Genomic DNA, 18,219 nt, shown 5'->3' on the forward strand with positions numbered 1-18,219 from the left:
ACTACTGTCCAAACACCCAGGGCCTCCTGGGGAGTGGGAGTCCTGCTAACTATCTTCTATGAGTGCTACTCAGTTCTGTGAAGTGAGCAGTTCTCCTGCTCCACAGATGAGAACATGGAGGCTCACGGTGTCAACTTGCTGTAAAGAAGTAGTGCTCTATGGAAAGCTGCCAGCTGCCCCGTCCCTTGGTACAAGACAGTAATCCTCATCTACCTGACAAAAGAAAAATCAGGGCTGGTTGCAGAGGCTCACTCCTATAATCTCAGCTACAGAAGAGGTAGAGGTAGCAGGATTGAAGTTTTAAGCCAACCTGGGCAAAAATGTTAGTGAGACCCTATCTTAACAAAACAAGCTAGATGACACAGTTCCTGCCTATCTTCTCAGCTATGCAGGAAGCCATAGGTAGGCTGGTCTGAGGGTGGCTTGAGCCAAAATCGTGAGACCCTATCTGAAAATAACTAAAGCAAAAAAGGGCTGAGGTGTGGCTCAACCAGTAGAGTGCTTGTCTAGCAAGCACAAGATCCTGAGTTCAATTCCCAGTACTGCTAATATAATAAAACAAAACACACAAACTAACAAGTCCTCAGTACCCACAGGGCTTGTGTTACTGCCAGGGATAAAAATCAGAACCCTATCTGATTCTATGCCAATAGAACCATAATATACCCTTCGCTCTTAGGTTCCAACAGTCACCATTCAGGGACCAGTGTCTGCCTGGGTCCAGATGTACAACCTCTGCAACACCCAGGCTCCAGCCAGACCACCTGCTGCTCAGCGGGCTGCGTGGCCACTGCCCTTGTGCCTCACGCCTGCAAGCAGACCCCGTGGCCTGGCAGGATACTTGCCATATCTGGACGCGTAGTCTGGCCTGGGAACCAAAACGATCTTTTGGTAAGCTCTGCAAAAGGACTGCAGCTCAGCATCGAAGGGACGCTGGGTCGTCCCCACCACCAGAATCCTGTCCTCTGGCTTCAGGAGCTTCAGGAGTTTTGGGAGCTGTTTTTTCAAGCGTTTAGGTTCGTTCTGAGAAGAGGGAGGGGAAAAATTAGCTGCACATAGAAGGAAGAATGAAAACCCCAAGCAATCGCAGTCTTAGAAGTAGAGTGGCACACCGTGGCAGGCACTGGGAAGGTGATTTCAAGGCTCTGATAAACACAACTTCTCAACTTGTCCCAGGATGACCCTTGGAATGCATTTCCCAGCCCGGTGATTTTTAATTGCTGGCATTTCCTGTCCTTGGCCTGTGGTATTTAGGTTTGGAACCTGCGAAGGGAGGAAGGAAAGAAGGAAGGAAGCACCTGACCGAGCACTCAAGCACCTTGGACCTCAGAAAGGGAACCAGCATCCGACTTTCAAGTGGAAAGCTGTGATGCCCGATAACTCACCTTCCTGAAGCACCTTCCACCTGCACCCACACTCCACCTCCTGCCCTAGCGCCACCCCAATCTTTCTTCTTCCCAGAGTACCTCCCCATCAGGCCATTCTGTATAACAGCCTTTGGAACATGGTCTGGGGCTAACAGAGAATCATTTGCTGAAAGTGACAGGGCTGAAACCAAGTACACAGTTGTATCGCTGCCCAGGTCCACGCAGGGCCTTGGCCTGGGCTCCCTCTCTCTCCTCTCTTGGAAGTTAAGTATCCAGGCTTTGGAGCCAGCCTCTGCCATTTCTAGCTCTGTGGCTGGTGGCGAGGTGTTGCACCCACCTGGACCTCACTCGCCTCATCTGTAAAGTGGGGATGATGACAGTACTTTAGAGTTTCACATGAAACCTAGTCCCTAGAATGTGTTCATTCAGGGTCAGTCCTCCCTCTTGTCTCCTACAAAAGGCTCCCAGATCTGTTCATTTTAAACATAGATGGAGCTACAGTGATAAAGTATGGCACAAATCCTTATCCTCTTGGAACTGACACTGCATCGGGGAGGCAAAAAATAGGTCCATAGATGAATAGGTGATGATAGGCCAGGGGTAAGTGCTGTGAAGAGAGAAAGGAGGGAAAAGGGGAGAGAGCTGGGAGGGAGGGGCTGATGGAGCAAAAGGGACAGTGTGCTGAGGAGAAACAGGCAGGAGAGGGCGCCACGGGCTGGGAGAGAGAGTTCCAGGCAGAGAACAGTAAGTGCAAAGACCCTCAAGTTAGAAATGTACTGAGAAGGTTCTAGGAGCACCAGAAGGGCCCAAGACAGAGTGAGTAGCAGGAGATGAGGGCAGAGAGGTTTGCGAGGCCAGAGCACCAGGGGCCGGCCTCTGGGTTAGAGTGAGAAGTTTGCTTTTTCTGTGGAGTGAGGCAGGAGCCCACTACAGAAGTTTCTCTTGTTTTATTACAACAGGCATCTCTGGTGCTTCCTTTTGCTTCAGAGCTTCATGGAAGGAGTCAGCAACCTCACATTCAGGCTCCACTTCTAATTCTGCACACTGGATACTTTGCCAGAATCCCCTGTTGTTCAGACTGGCCCTACATTTTTTTCTAAGAGAGTTTTAGTTTCAGCTCTTACTTGTAGATCTTCAATGCATTACGAGTTTGACTTTTGTATACAGCATGAGGTAGGGGTCCGACTTCATTCTTTTGTAGGTGGTTATCCAGTTGTCCTGGCACCACTGGTTGAGAAGATGATTTCTGCACTGAATTGTTTTGGCACCTTTGTTAAAAATCAACTGCCTATAAATGTAAACACTTACTTCTGGACCCTTGGTTCTACCATTGGTTTGTGCCTCTCCTTCTGCCAGCACCACATTGTCTTGATGGTTGCAATGCTGTTGTAAGTTGGGAAATAAAATTGAGAAATGTTGGAGACCTCCTTCTAACTCATTAAGATCGTCTTGGCTGGTTCCCTTGAGTTTCCATATGAAGTCTGAGGGTCAGCCTATCAGTCTTGCAAATAGGCCAGCTGGAATATTTATGGAGATGGTGTTGAATCTGTGGATTGATTTGGGAATGACTGTCATTGTAGCAGTTTAAGTTTTGCAAGCCAAGAACACGAACTGCCTTTTCATTTATTTAGGTCTTTGAAATTTCTAACCAAAGTATTTTAAGTTTTCAGAGAAATCTTGCACTTTTATGACAAAGAACTAGATGAGAGAAGTTTGTGTGGCATGGTGAAGGTGTGGGTTGAAAAACTCCAGGGGGAAACAAACCTTGTGGGATGACTGGGATGGTGGGGAGCACTGAGGGTTGTCCAAAGGTTAGTGGCAGTAGGACAAGTCTGAGGGTCCTGGTGTGGCTGAGGACAGATTCCCAGGGTGTAGAGGCACCTGCAAGATCTGAGCCGATTTTCAGCAGCCCAGTTGTTATGGTAATAGTGACTCCAGCTGTCCTTTTTTAGGAAGGAGACAATATTGCTACTTGTGTGTCTTGAAATAGCAGGGACACCGAAATTAATTAGCTTATTTGGATGACAAATGTTGACCCTGGTTTGCATCCAGAGTGACATCCTCGCTTTGGGTGAGGTGCAGTCCCATTGGTAGTGGTGGAAAGAAAAAGTGTGTTCATTCAGCCACTAGTCTCCCTGCATTTGGGCCACCATGGCTCCCGTTCAGATCGGTCCCTTCTGCCGGAGACCTGCAGGCTCATTTATCACTCCAGGAAACGTCCCTTGATCACCTGGCAACCTCCACAACAGCCGCCCTCACCGCTGGGCCTGCCAGCCCCTCACAACTGTATTACTGTGGGCAGTTTCAAATTAGTGACTGGCATCCACACAGCAATTTCAATTTGCTTGGCTGCAGTTAGCGGTGGCAGCCCCAACAAAGCGAGCAATTCCCTGGTGATGTCAGGGAAGGCGCGGGCTAGATGAAGTAACAAAGGTAATGGTGTGGAAAATGCAAGAGTAGGCTGTCTTCCTCATTCTTTACTGCTTTGACTCAGACACAGCCACTGACCGGTCGCGTTCTAGTGGCACCTAGGAGGAGAGGATGGCTTCTTTCCTGGGGGGAGTGGGGAGGGGAGCGGCACTGTCCAGGCTTTTTACGGGGCAGGGCTGTGTTTGCAAGAGTCACAGGGGTGTGGCACTCAGGGTTGGACCACCCTGAAGTTCTAGAAGGGAAGATATGGAGGAACTGGAGGGGTCAGAAGAATGGGGGATTCCTCTAGGACAAAAGAGTCAAGAGAGGTTTAGAATGGACCCGTGTGTTGACAGGTGGGGACCCATCCCTCACAGGGTTGCCCTGTGGCAGAAGGGGAACCAGGGTGGGTACTCAGTGTCTGTCAACCTGTGAGTGTATCCACACGGGGCAAAAGGCATGGCCTCTGCAGCACACAGCCCCGTTCCTGAATCCTGCTCGACCCCCTTACCAGCTGGGCACCTTCTCTAAGCCTCCACCTCTTCTGTAAAACACAAAACTGTGCTTCCCTCCCAGGGCCACTGGAAGTCGCCCTGACTGGCGCATTGTGCCTCCTCTTCCTGCCCACAGCAGCCCTAGGGGTCAGGACTCCTGCTCTGTGCCTCTGGAGTGTTACTTCCTGATGTGGGCTCCACTTGGGAGCCTTCAGGCCATCGCCATCACCTCATTGCTTATACTGGAGTGAGTTTCACGCATGCATCTTACCATGGAGAGGCCTTAACCAAAGGTAGAGACATGGGACATGTGTCAGTCACTGTGGGTGAGATTCCTTTAGGGGTTTTTGCAGAATCCCTCATCTGCACACACTCTCTGTGTCGTGGCTTGGGGTGGGGGACGCCCTGCCTCCTGGTTTCTTTGCACATGGATATGCTTCTCTGTGTCTTCATACTTGAAGAATTGGGGGAGCCTTTGGGACAGTGGCTGGGGCGGGTGGGAGAAAGGAGTCCCAGGTGGCCAAGCGATGCAGTGAGGAGCTGGTGAGGATTCTGCCTGGGGTCCTGCTGATGTGGCTTCTGGTCTCTTCTTCAGAAATCAGGTGTCTCTGTGACTGCCCAAGGCCTGGAGGCTGAGGACCTTGGGAAGACTCAGAAGTCTCCAAGGCTGAGAGGCTGGGAAGGAGGGAGGAGTGGGCCCTGGAGTAACAGGAAGGCAGCAGGAACTCCGTGGCCCTGCTCTAGGGTGTGTCCAATGTTGCCATCTCCATGGTGTAGGCTGTGTTGAAGCTAAGCATGCCTGGTTCTTCCTGGCTCCACTGTGTCCTGCTGGGGCTGGCCCAGGCTTCTGGGAGGAAGTGTCTAAGCCCAGGATGGAACAGGCCCCTGGGCCTTGTGGGTGTTAGGGACCTCAGGAAACTTTCTGCTGTATTCCACAGACGGTTCTGGGGCTTGTCCTAGGGTGTGACCTGTGGTCTTCAGGGTAGCAAACTGCCCCGGTAGTCAATGGATCTTCTAATGCAGAAGTGAACAGAGCAATGTCCAATTTGTCCACAAGGCCTGGGCTCCAGGGACCTTCATCTCCTGCAGGAGTGGATCCTGCCTTGGGTGGTGTTTTGGGTAGGAAAGAGAAGAACTCTGTGTCTGCACAAGAAGGTCTATGCAGGGAAGGGTCTGGAGATGGGGTTCTGTCTTCACTGCCACTGGCTCCCATCCTCTACCATTCCCTCCTCTCACGCTGACTTCTTGCATGTGAGGTGTCTATAGACCCACATCTCAGTCCCTGCTGACAGCTGCCCCGCCCCTGCCCCGCCCATGTCCTCTGGCTCTTTTATTAATGAATGTTCCACGTTCCTCTGATTGGCCTGGGCTCAGGTATAGGTGAGCAGTGGGCTGTAACTGCTGACAGAGACATCTCAGGGAGCTGTCGGGCGAGGAAGTTAGAGATTCAGAGGCTGCTCTGGCTGGAAACGTTGAACATGGTGGCTAAAGGTGTGGGGGCTTGGGCTGGGGGTGTGGCTCAAGTGGTAGAGCACCTGCCTACGACACACGCACAAGGCCCTGAGTTCAAACCCCAGTACTGCTAAAGAAGTAGAGGCTCCAAGTGGTTAAAGTTACTTGCTCAAGGACACACTGCCAGCTAAAGTGAAAGGCAGAGCAGGCCTGGAATCCAAGTCCCCTGAGGTCCAGGACAGTGTCTGCCTACCACCTGCCTATCAGTGAACCACACTCCTGATGACTTCAGCTGTGTGACTCTTGGACTAAGAACATCCCCACACTGCTCTTCCACCATCGACTTTTCAAAGATGAGGACTTTTTTCTTCTTCTTCAGTGTAGCAGCATGGCCAGCAGAGGGAGCTAACCACCGGATTCCCGGATTAAATAATAAATGAGTCCTCCTAAGAGTTTCCGAAATGACAGGCCAATCAAGGCTCATTTGGAGAAGAAAAGACTGAGCCTCCATCCTTTATCCGAATCATCTCTACCTGCTAACAAATGATGTATAATACATAAGGCTCAAAAGTGATTAAAATCCTTATGAATTTCATCAGAAACTCACAGTTAACCACTATTTGCTTTGGTGCAAATTGATGTGGGATAGCAATCGTGTGTATCTGCAATTCTTTTTTTAACGTGTGGGAAATTTGCTGGTGATTTGCGGGGGGAAGTACGGGGGAGGGGGCCATTGAAAGGAGAGAAAAGAAGGAAGGAAGCAATTGGAACGGGGCTCTTGGCAATGCTGTGGACGGCCTTTGTTCGTGAATCTCAGGCCTTGTGCTATTTATTATTATGAACAATAGGAAGTCCTAATAATAAGTCCTATGTGTGCCATTGACTGTAACTGAGCGGGGTTCTCTAAATTGTTTCTTTCCTCTGAATCATATGTTTGGGTTAAAAAAATCTCCCTACCCGCCTTCCTCCCTATTTTCTTCCTTTTTTTTTTCTCTCTAAATTATGTCTCATAAAATCAAACCCCTGGATTCTTTCAAACACAGACAAGCACTTAGGGCAGAGAGAGACCACTGCAGGAGATTCGAAAGCCCCCACGGCGCCTTTTTCCTTGAAAAGGCAGATTTCCTTGAAAGGTGGAGGGGCTCCCTTGTGCGAGGCCCCGTGGAGGAAGGAAGAGGTCAGAGGATGAAATGAAGTGACGAGGAGAGGAGTCCTCACCAGCTTTTCCGCGTGGGGAACTCTTCTGTAGAAGGTTTTCTCTGTGTCTTCGATCCACACCACCGAGGGCTGAAGCTGCTGAGCCACCTGCACAGGACAAAGGGCTGCCATGGAGGTGAATGTATCTCCCCCACCTCTCCAGGGGGATATTGCTCTCTCTGCCAACAGCAGGACTCCGTGGCTTCCTGGGACATCCCCAAGGATGGTAGGGCCACAAGAGAGTACCTGCAGTCATGGACTGTACAGCTCAGAACCTGCTCAGGGTGGGACAGGGCGGCGGCCTCCCCTCTGCCCCTTGGGCCTGATGGACACACATTCCCTCTCTAGGTCCCTGAGTACTTTGTTCTGAAATAAACCAATAGTTTTCTGCTGAAAATGAATGGGAGTCTGGCCACAGTTTTAATCACAGCCTACTGGCTGTTCCCAGGTTTATTCACATTTGCTTACTAGGAGAAAACCCGGTTTTAGCACAGGGCTCCCATGATGCTATTTGTTCGTCTCTGTTCGGCTGGGCTTTTGTGGTCGAGGCTGTCCCTGGAAGGTGGCTCTCAGCCTCTCCAGGGTGAGCAGGGCTTCATGACAGAGTTGGGACAGGACTGAATGTGGCCAGTGAGTAATTGCTACACACCTAACAATCTCTTCAAAGCACCCCCGTGATAGCAAAGTTCAGGTATTTTTGCAACAATTTGTGCTTTGTGTGAAATTGTGACAGATAAAAGCTGTTTCAGCCACAGTGAACACAGTGTTATGTACTCCTATTTATGTATTTCTTAAAACATCGTTAAGGCAGAGGTCTGATTTTAAACCAAGACAGTCATTCGAGGGATGAGAAATCACCAGGGCCCCGGCGGCCATGTCTGCCTCTGGCATTATATTCCAAGTGGCAAGTCATGCAACTTCAAAGCAAAAGTGGACAGTGACTGAGCTTGATCCTGTGCAGCCAGCACCTGGGCTGGGTGAATCCACAGTGCCCATCACACTACGACATTCGGAGAGAAAACTCTGGTAGCCAAGCGCCACTGAGGAAGGGTTAGGTCTTTAGTTTAAGAATTCAGGTTCACAAAATTGAATACCAGATGCCTCCGTGTGTGGAGCGAGGAGTTAGCGATGGAGCACGTGTGCGCCGGTCATCGGAAGCATGTGTCCTACACACTGGAGCCGGCATGTGCCTGGCACTGCCTCCTCCCTGGGGGCTTCATGTAACTTGTCACCCTCAGCTCGAACCCACAGAATGTGTGTCACTAAGATCCTCCTGTTTACTGTTGGGGACGTCAAGCTCGAAGGTGTGAAGTGATGGGCTCAGTCACACAGCTGCAAACTCGGAAGCAGGATGAGAGGCCACATCAATGGTTCTCTTGTTTACTGTTTACCAAGGACAGTAACCCCAGAGAGGCTCAGGTGATCGATGAAGACCCATTCCCCTCTCTGCTGACCCCAGAAGCCTGGCTCTCCTTCATGGGACATTGCTTCTACTCACACAGAGCACTACCAGCCTGTCCACCCCAGGACCTGCTGAGTTTGGGGCACTCTGCATTTGTGAACGCTTTATTTTGGGGTGGCCACATGGACTTTATGGCTGGCACCAGAGTCCAAATAGATATTTTCTCTTTCCTGAAAAAGATGATCACAAATTCAATCAGACTGTGGCAGTAACGGATTAAAGCAGCTTGTGTTGTGCCTGCCCCTGCTCTGCAGTTCCAAGCATGTGTTGTTGCCAGTGCTACCTGGCACTGTCTCCTCTGACTGGGTGCTGTTTATTATGGTTTTCTAGTTGGAGGTGGAGCAGCAGGTTCAAAGTCTCAGATCAGCTAGCTGATGGCCGATCAACACCATGCTAGGCCACCTGCCCTGGGAGCTGGCATCGATAAGGTGGTGTTCGTTGCAACTCGTGCTTGGAACTTGGAGAAAAGAGACCACTGGATGTGTAGGACAGCAGCAGGCAAGTGAGGGGGTAGAGGACCGCTAGATAAAAATGTGGCTTCCTGCCTGGTGCCGGTGGCTGCACCTGTAATCCTAGCTACTCAGGAGGCAGAGATCACGAGGATTGTGGTTTGAATCCAGCCCAAGAAAATAGTTCCACGAGACCTTATCTCGAAAAATCCTTCACAAAAATAGGACTGGTGGAGTGGCTGAAGGTGAAGACCATGAGTTCAAGCCCCAGTACCAAAAAAAAAAAAATGAGATGTCCTTCTCTCCCTGAGAGCTCAGTGGTTCTTGTTAGTATCATGGGGGAAGGGGTGGTGGTGGTGGCAGTAGTTCTGGAACACAGTGTCCCTGTACCTTATCTCCATGGTGTAACTAGGGTGCTGTCCATCATCAACTTCTCAGCTCCCCCTGATGCTGAAGTGCTGCCCTGGCAAGATGCCCAGTCTCAACTGCAGCTTTCTGCTCTGCTTGCTCACACATGCCTAGCTTGGTCCCTATGGTCCTGGGTTCTCTGCATCTCCAATGCCACTCTTGAGGCTTCTATGTGCTGACATCGCTAAAACCACACCCAGAACTCCTGGCCACACCCTCCCCAGGGTTGCATCCCAACCTGTGCCTGCCTTCTAGAAGCTCCTGGATTCAACCCAGGCCAAAGCTGAATTCCCTTTCTCCATCCGGGAGTCCTGCCTCCTGCTGTTCCCTGTGGGACCCTCTACCCAAGCCACAGAGGTGGGTGTGCGCCCTTGCCTCACCCACCAATTGGGTCCATCCACCTTCCTTCTAATTCAGTCATGCTGCAGTCACTGGGAGCTGACAAAGTGCCACAGGATAGGCTCCAAACAGCCATCGCTGTTTTAAGTCAAAAGCCTCTTTACTTCTGGCCCCCAAAGTAAATAGGACCGTGGACTGCTATGTGTGAAAGGTACTAAGCTTTTTAGGAAAAAAGATAATTTATGATACCAAAGGCAAAGTCTTGTTCTTTTCACCCCTCTTGAAGTATTTTCACAAGGACCATCTCTTATCCCGGGCTACATTGTGCACTTGCTGAGCAGTGGGTCACATTTCACTTGGCAAGCAGGTTTTCCCGTGGTTTCTTTCTGCGTGTCTCTGTTCTCTCCATCCCAATTCTATTAACAGGAATTGGAGTGTCTGGTACTTTAATATTGCCTTTTTCATGAAGCAAGCTGCACTTGGACTTGAAAAACAAGAGGCTTAGGCACTTGGGATCATCCTGAGACCAGTAGTCTTATTTCCGCTCCTGATTTAGAGTTTCAAACACCTGGCTGCACCATTCTGTGGAGTGTGGAAGGAATGCTGTTCCTTTAACTTGCCTGCTTCTTCAGACCTTGTGGGGGAATTCCATACTTCCTGCATTTTTTAACCCACACTGTGAAGGAATTCCCTTCCTGGGCCACACACCTGTGTAGGGGGACTTTGGGGTGCTATGGATCGGAAGTGCTCAAGTTTTATAAAATGAAACAGAAACAGTTTTTGATGTTGACAGCAGTACAACTAAGGCTCATTGGCAGAGACCCTGAAGATCCATGACACTGCCTGTAGGCCTCACTGGCTATGTACCACAAGCCGTGCCAGGCACGAACCAGAGCCCCTCGCTCTAAACCAATGTGGTCACGGAGGCAGAGCCAATGGCGGGGTGAATCAGGTGCTGATCAGCACCAGAGACGTGTATGCCCGATCCCCCTGGTCCCAAACCTGTGTGGTTAAGCAATGCCACCCTGAAGCACTGGCATGGGACATAAGATGTCCCTTCTGAAGCACCCTGACCCTTTTTGTTGGTGGCACTGGGGTTTGAGCTCAGGGCCTCACACTTGCTAAGTGGGTGCTCTTATGGCTTGAGCCACTTCACCAGCCCTTTTTTCTTGTGATGGATTTTTTTTGAGATAGGGTCTTCAGAACAAATTACCTGGAGCTGGCTTCAAACCCTGATCCTCCTGATCTCTGTCTCCTGAGTAGCTAGGATTACAGGCATGAGCCACTGGTGCCTGTGTCCTCTACTGTGTTTTATCCCAGCAGGAAAACTATGAAAACCATCCCTGTCATCTCCTCCAGAGTGAGACCCTCTGAGTTTCCTGCCCTTCCTCTGGGGAAGCTGAGTGGTGGTGGTCACAAGACCGCAGGAGACCGTGCTCAGCTTTGGAAGTGAGAAGACAGGCATGGACAAGTGAGCAGTTGAGGAAGGACCAAGGAGCAAGGCTGCTTTCCTTGTAGAATGAAGACTCACAGGGGTGCTGGCTGTCTTCTAAGAGTTACTTGGCTCCTGAGGAAGGAATGGTCTTACCACATGTGGCCTGAAGCGTGGCATGGAGGTCACTTTCTTCCTTCAGAAACCATGGACAGAGGAGCTTTGAGCTATTGCCCCTGTGCTGCGTGCCAGGACAATAATGACCAACAACACAGGCCCCCACCTCAATGAGCTAGGACAGTACAGGAGGGCAAATGTGAGGCTGATAAGGTTTGCTTGTATCCTATAAGGTGTGGAGAGCCCAGGATGACTTTTGTAAGAATTTGAATCCTATCTACAGTACAGAAAGGTCCCTCTGGTGATCATGTGAGGCCCAGTGAGGTGAAATGCATGGGGAGTGGGCATTGAGAGGGGTGAGGCTGAAGGCCAAGGGTAGCTGGAGGCTTCTGGAGGGGAGGAGGTGACAGCCAGGGTAGCCAGGTGGCAGAGAGGACTGGGGATGGAATGGATGTGAGGGATGCTTAGAAGTGGCCAGAATCATGAGAACTGGATGTGGGCTGGGGGTGGGAGGTTCCTCCATGCTGGGAACCTGGAGCATAAGGGGATAGTGAGTTCAAAAACGGGACCAGCCAGATGAAGGAGGAAATGATGAGGTCAGTTAGGACCACCACTACCTTGAGGGCAGCTGGGCAGGCAGGGATGACTGACAAGTCTAGGAGAGAGGTGGGGAGGAAGGGTGCAGAAGCCTGGAGAGTACCTGGAAGGACTCCAGAGTCACAGGGGGACAGTGGGGTGAGGCCAGACGAAGGCTAGGGGAGCCTTGGGGACTCTGAAGGAAATCTGCTGGTGGAGGAGGAAGATGATTGGCTGGGAGGGGAGAGCAAAGGAGCATGGGAGAGAGAGGCATCTCAGAACCAAGAAAAGATGAAGGTGCAGGATGGGAGCAAGTGGTGGGCAGTGCCCACAGGGGGCTTGGTAACAAGGAGGTCACTGATGGCCTTGGCAGGGGTGGACTGAGGTGTCACTCTCTCAGAAAGACAGGCAGATATGAGCTAAGGGCAGGAGAGCTTCAGGGCTGCTCCAAACTCTGGGCTGAATGTGGGAGGAGGAGTTGGGTGGGAGAGGCTGGTCTTTGGGGCACAGGGACTGGGGGGGTGAGGGCATGAGGAAGGGCTGCTGCTGAGGGGCAGTGCCGTTGACACAAGAGAGGTACGCAGAAGAAGACAGTGTCCACAGGTAGAACTTTCCGTGCAGATTGGCTAACACCTTCTTTCCTCCTTCCACCTTGTGTCAGTCCTCAAAGGTCTCCTGTCTTTACAGATCCTGTTCACACAATAGTTAGAGAAACAGGAAACACGAAGCACCGTAGTTCATGACTCTAATCTGATTTTGAACGTTTTGATGGTTTCTGACTTTTTACTGGACCTAATAGTGCTTCAATGGTCCTCTGGGGTCCCAGGACGCCTGCTGGGGGTGGGGGGAGGCCCTTCCGGGCACAAGGGCCTGTGTGTTCTGCATGGCTTTATATACATCCTCCCTGTGGAGGCTCTGCCTGTCCACACCCTCTCCAGCAATAAGTGAGTGGGTCTGGTTTTCCCTACTCTATGAGTATGAACAACAAAAAATTCTGCCAATTTGGTAATGAAAAATGGCACCCTTTGCTCTTTTAATTTTCATTTAGCTATGAAGAGGCTTCATTTAAATTACTCACAGATAGTTGAAGGTCATGGACAATTAAATGCAATTCATTCATAATTGAACTTTGCAGAAGTTACGTTGGCCAGTTCAGGGCCATTACCAGCAGAGGGCTCTTCAGTCCCATCAAATATCACTATCAGTTTTAATTCAGTGTCAATTGTGGAATAAGGTGGACTTCCACTTAGGAGTGCTTTTTCACATCCTGGGAAGCTCAAAACAAAACAAAACCCAACAACAAAAACAACTAAGGCTCCGTGGATGTCATCTTACATGTCCTCCGAGGGGTACCGTGCAGCATTCACCATCAGCATAGATCAGGGCGAAGTGACAGGGCAGTTAGAACCTGCTTGTGTTTGGGCACATGAGTAACTGACATCACCCCTTGTACTTGTAAGGATTCTGTCTCATAGGGACCTACTTTGCTTGCCATAGAGAACTGTAAGAAAAAACTCAGCTACTGTTTTTTGAATGTTGTGCCTCAGTCTATCAAACTGGATAGGACCATTCACTCAATCGTCCACTTAGTTGTTCACTTACTCACTCACTTGTTCACTCAATCATTCACTCCCTCAACTCATTCATTTATTCTCTCACCCACTCATTCACTCTTTACTCTATCCATGTTGACAGAGCAGCTGCCCCTGTCTGTGGCAGGAGGCAAAGGACATGCAGGAGGTGGAGACTGGCCTCTGCCTGGAGGTGTGTAGCCTCCTGGGTGTGAACTGGTAGGGTGCTGTCATGCTGGGGAGGATTTGAAGGGTGTGGCTTATTAGGGGAGAGTCACAGTATTGTGCTCTAGTTGCTTGATGTCTATTTAAATAATTAATATGTCAAGATGTTTTGTTCTGCATTCTCACTGGTTTAAAAATTTTATCACAAATTTCTATTTCCTTGTAATACCTTTTATGTAGTCATGGAAGTTGTTTCAGGTTCTTGCTGGAGGTTAGCTTAATTAATTAATTTAAAAACCATAAATAACAATCAACAGAAGGACAGACGTGTACTAGAGCCAGGAGCCTGGCTGGATGGAAAGGAAGGTAAACTGAGGCAGAGTTGAGGAACAGAGGGGAACTGGGATACAGGGAATCATGGGAAAGACTCGGCAAAGTCATCTGACAGGCAACATGTTGGGGGCATGTCAGCTGCAGCAGAAGGAACACGCTGATGCTATTACTGACTACTCAGGCTGTACTGATGGGGTGGTGTTAGGATGGACAGGCGTCGGCTTACATGACTGCTGGAAGTCCCTTCTCCTTCCAGCCTGCTCCCTACCTCACCAGGGCTGAGGAATTCAGGCTACTTTGCACCTATGCCAGCAGGGCCAGCTTGGGGAAACCCGGGTACCACTTGGGTGCAAAGCTTTGCTCCCACTCCCCAGGGCACAGTGAGTCACGTTTAAGGCCCCCATCCTCCCTCCAAGGCTGCTAGGTTGGATAAAATTCCTCAATACCTGTGATATTCAGTCTGGCCAGGTGTCTTCTGGAACAAGACCTCAGTAACTTTAATTCTCTGTGCACAGTGATTTCCAGCCCAGACACAGTGTGTTCTCACACAACTAGTGACTGCGGCGTGGGCACCCACAGCCCAATGCCCTTCCTCCCTTGGGGCCTGGGGGTCCTCAGAGGGTAATTAGAGCTAGAACATGCATGGAAAAGCCTCCCCATTTCCTTCCTCCTAGAGACCTCTTCCCATAGTAGCTGGAGACGTAGCTGCAACCTGGCTATGTGGCCCTCTGAGTCAAGGGGCCTTTTTCTTTCTTTCATTTTCTCTCTTCTCTCTCCTCCTTCCCTCCCTTCCTCCCTCCTTTTTTCTTTCTTTCTAGGCAAATGTATACAGATTTTGAGAAGACTTCCCTATGTGACAATATCTGAATTCCTGAATCCTCCCAGACTCTCTCCCATTGCTCTCTGCTTTGACCCAGTCTTCCCGGGACTAAATGCCTGATCAGTGGAAGCTAAGCCAGGTCTTGTTGGTCACTCTGGGGCCTGCACCCCACAGCCTACAGGTCTGATGGAGAGTGGCCTCTTGTTCATACTGCTCCTGATTCATAGCACACTGACATGGTGGATGTTGATGGTAGTCAGGCTGAGTGTGTGTGAGAAGGATTATATGTGAACTGTATCCATCCTGCTTACTTTTTCCCTAAACCCAAAGCTACTCTAAAAAATAAAGCTCATGTTAAGAAAAAAGGTTTGGGTGCCTACCTGCACTGCTTCCCTCGATCTGAAACGGCCTTGGTCTTACAGTGGAAGGTGACCTTGGTCTTCTCACAGCAGACCCATCAGGACTTATGGTCACTGTCATGACCACCTCTGGTTCCCACCCAAGGCTGGACCAAAGCATTGACTCCTTCCCCCTGGTCCCCTCATCTCTGTTTTTGGGTTAGGTGAATGCTTTTGCATTATCACTCCTGAACGTCACCTTGCAAGGGTGGCACTCACATTACGTCTCTGTGTTGTTTTATGAAATCATACACAAGTAGCAGCAATGTGCTTGAGTTATCAACCAGGAGTACAGTCTCAATGAGCTGTAGGCCATAACTGCCCATGTTTCCCTCCTGACTGTGCAGGAACCGTGTACAAGAGCACACCTGGGTAGGGTCCCCTGTGTGCTGTGGACAGTCAGGCTGCAAAGCCAATAAGGAGTCTAGTACTGGTGGCACTGGACACCAGGAACATTGCCTAGACCTGACCCTGGCTAAGCAGCCACGTTAGCTCTTTTCTCTTAGGTCTTTGTGCCAATGCTATTCGGTGGTGGCCCGATCACTGTACAGAAGGAAGAAGAAAAGGGTCAAAGGCCACTAGGAAGAGAGAGTGTCTCTCCTAAGACCTAGGTGCAGGCTGATGAGCTCTCTGGTTCCTTCTTTTCTAAGAGGCAACTCTCTAAGGAGAGGCCTGGAGGGTCAGGGCCATTCTTGTGGGAAGAAGGAATGTTCGAGAAGGGGATTCAGGAAGGGGGCAGGGCAGAATCCTGCAGGAGCATCCACAGAGGACTCAACAGCTGAACTGTTACCAGCTGACACTCAGGAACCCCAAAACGTCAGAGCATAGAAGCCTCTCCCCAACCCCGCCCAGGGGCCAGCTGAGGCTTTGGAGTCAAACTTAGGCTTAAATCCAGATTTTGGCTCTCTAGTTCTCTAGTTTTGGTCAAATTCAGCATCCTAAGCCTCAGTATTCTTACCTGTAAAATGGGGATGTTAATTCCTACCCCACTAGGGTTTTGGCACAAGTAGTGGGGAAAGCGTGTGTAGTATTCCTTCACTCCTGGTAGAGGCCCACGAAAGCCTTGCCAGCTCCTCTGCTCCTCTACTTGCTACTGTGAAAACTCAAGGAGGCTGGGACTGGCTGAGTCATGGGATAACAGCCCACTTTGCAACTTCTTTTGTTGCAAAATAAAATATTAAATACTTGTCACATGTGAAATCTTTCTTTTTTTTGGGGGAACAGGGTGATTTAATGCTGAACTTGATTAAGGTGATTAAGGAAGGGACAGCACAGTGGGGAGCCCTCATGAGTGCAGGACCCACCACTTGTCCAGGGGACCAGGGTTAAGGAAATATCTGACTGCATAGCTCATCAGCCATGAGCTGCTTCTCAGCGACCACGTCTTCAAATTCATCTGCATTAGACTTGAAAAAGGCCTCCTTCTTTGAGATGGGATCTGCTGGTGGCCAGGGAACTTGAACCTAGCCCTGTATAGGGCCTCAGTTACATGTTCCTTATTCTGCAGCTTGGTGCAGATGGACATGATTACCTAGCCAATGGGAACCCTGGCCAGTGAGCCCTGGGGCTTCCCAAAGGCACCCCATATACCTGTCTGGAGCCTAGATGGGGACAGCATGATATCAAAGCCATGCATACACTGGAAACTTGTCCCTACAGTCCTTCAGGGCAACCCGCAAGAGCAACAGGCTGCATACACTCCAGAGGAGGCTGCTCCAAATAGTTCTTAACTGATTAGACAAGTATTTTTCTAATATTTCCAGGCTATATCTCTTCTCTTCTACATATAGCTTTAGTTGTACAGAGAATTTGAAATAACAGTTGATTTCTGTACACTAAACAGATTTCTTAAAGGAAACACTCCCCTTACTGTTATCCTACTGGAGTTATGTGTTATGTGTAAAATGCAGGAAGCCTCCATAAACTAATGATAACAAAATCGACTTGAATTTATGTTTGTGAAGCAAATTAGTGACTCATTTTCTCAGTGTGTTTTCCCAGGGTGCTGTGGGAAAAGCAAATGTCACCAGCCAGAGGTAAAACCATGAACTGTTTCCCAATGGCTGCATCTCCACTCTCTAGAGATAAATTCAGTGATAGGAATTCTTTATAAGAAGATGTGATGAGTAACCAGGTCCAGCAAATTCTACAGACCTGACTGTGCTGCATTTGAGTCATAGCCTGCACGCTACGGTGCACACATTCCGGATTCCTGTCCTTGACTCATGGCACAATACCCTGCTTTCCTTTGGTTAATTAAAAGCAAATACCTCTTTGCAAGCTCTGTCAGTCGCGCTGGGGGCACGGTGACCTCACTGCACATCATTTTTAATTGAATGACTCCCACTCTGGAGACCTCTGGGTCTTTCACTAATCAGCAATCTACACAGTAAAGGTGAAGTTTAATGAGGTACGTGTCATGTGCTCTGACATGAAGCAGCCCACGTGGGTAAATGTGTTGTTCCATATTTTAACACTGTGACATCCTCATTTTGTGGCTCACATCATGCAGGTTTGTGATAATTCTCGTAAGTGCAGCAATAGCTTCTCTGATATCAAGACAGAGGCTCTGAGTGGCAGGATCAGGGTCTCCTGGAGGGAGAACATAATGATAGTGTCCTTGGCACCACCCTAGATTCACACCAGGAACTGCCAAGTCATGTGGGGAATGGGAGAAGAGGAAATTAGTGTGGCCCTATTTCAGGCAGAGGTTGTGCAATGGAGTTATGAAAGCTGGGGGTTCTGGAGCTGTGGGGGCATCATACAGCAGCATTGCAACCCAGGAAAATGTCTTGAGCCTGGTTCTCTTATCAGTAAAGTGGGAATAGCCCAGTGCCTTCTTCATAAGGTCAGCATGGTTGAGCGAGTGCGTACATAGTGCCATATAACATTATCTGGGATATGTGGAGGCTTGCAAAATGCTCATGCTTTATATTTATGTGCTTCTGTCGGTTATTTGACAGAATTTGGTGTTCAGAATGAACAAATCTAGGTGTTCTTTTGGACACAAGGGTGGATTTATTTTACTTTTCCTCTGAAGACCTTAGTGCATAACTTGGTGTCTAAGCACAGAGAGGCCATGAGTCAGGCTACCTGGCTTCAAATTCCAGCTTACTCTCAAATCCAAGAAGCTACAGCTGGAAGAGGTATAGCTCAAAAACTTAGAGAACTGAACACATCCTCAGTGACTGCCAAGAGGAGCTTGGGAAGCAGGCTTTCTTCCTATGGCA

General features: G+C 49.6%; 1 protein-coding gene across 1 annotated transcript in view; it reads right to left on the reverse strand.

Annotated features, from left to right (window-relative positions):
- The window catches only part of Drc11 (dynein regulatory complex subunit 11), a 170,149-nt gene that overhangs the window by 18,669 nt on the left and 133,261 nt on the right, over window positions 1-18,219 (reverse strand). The window contains exons 16-17 of the mRNA XM_074069567.1: window positions 6,941-7,027; window positions 846-1,023 (exon numbers count right to left, since the gene is read on the reverse strand). Of these exons, the coding sequence (XP_073925668.1) occupies window positions 846-1,023; window positions 6,941-7,027 (265 nt within the window). The remainder of the gene's footprint in view (window positions 1-845; window positions 1,024-6,940; window positions 7,028-18,219) is intronic.

This window comes from Castor canadensis, chromosome 4 (genome assembly GCF_047511655.1).
Source record: "Castor canadensis chromosome 4, mCasCan1.hap1v2, whole genome shotgun sequence".
Taxonomy (NCBI): Eukaryota; Metazoa; Chordata; class Mammalia; order Rodentia; family Castoridae; genus Castor; species Castor canadensis.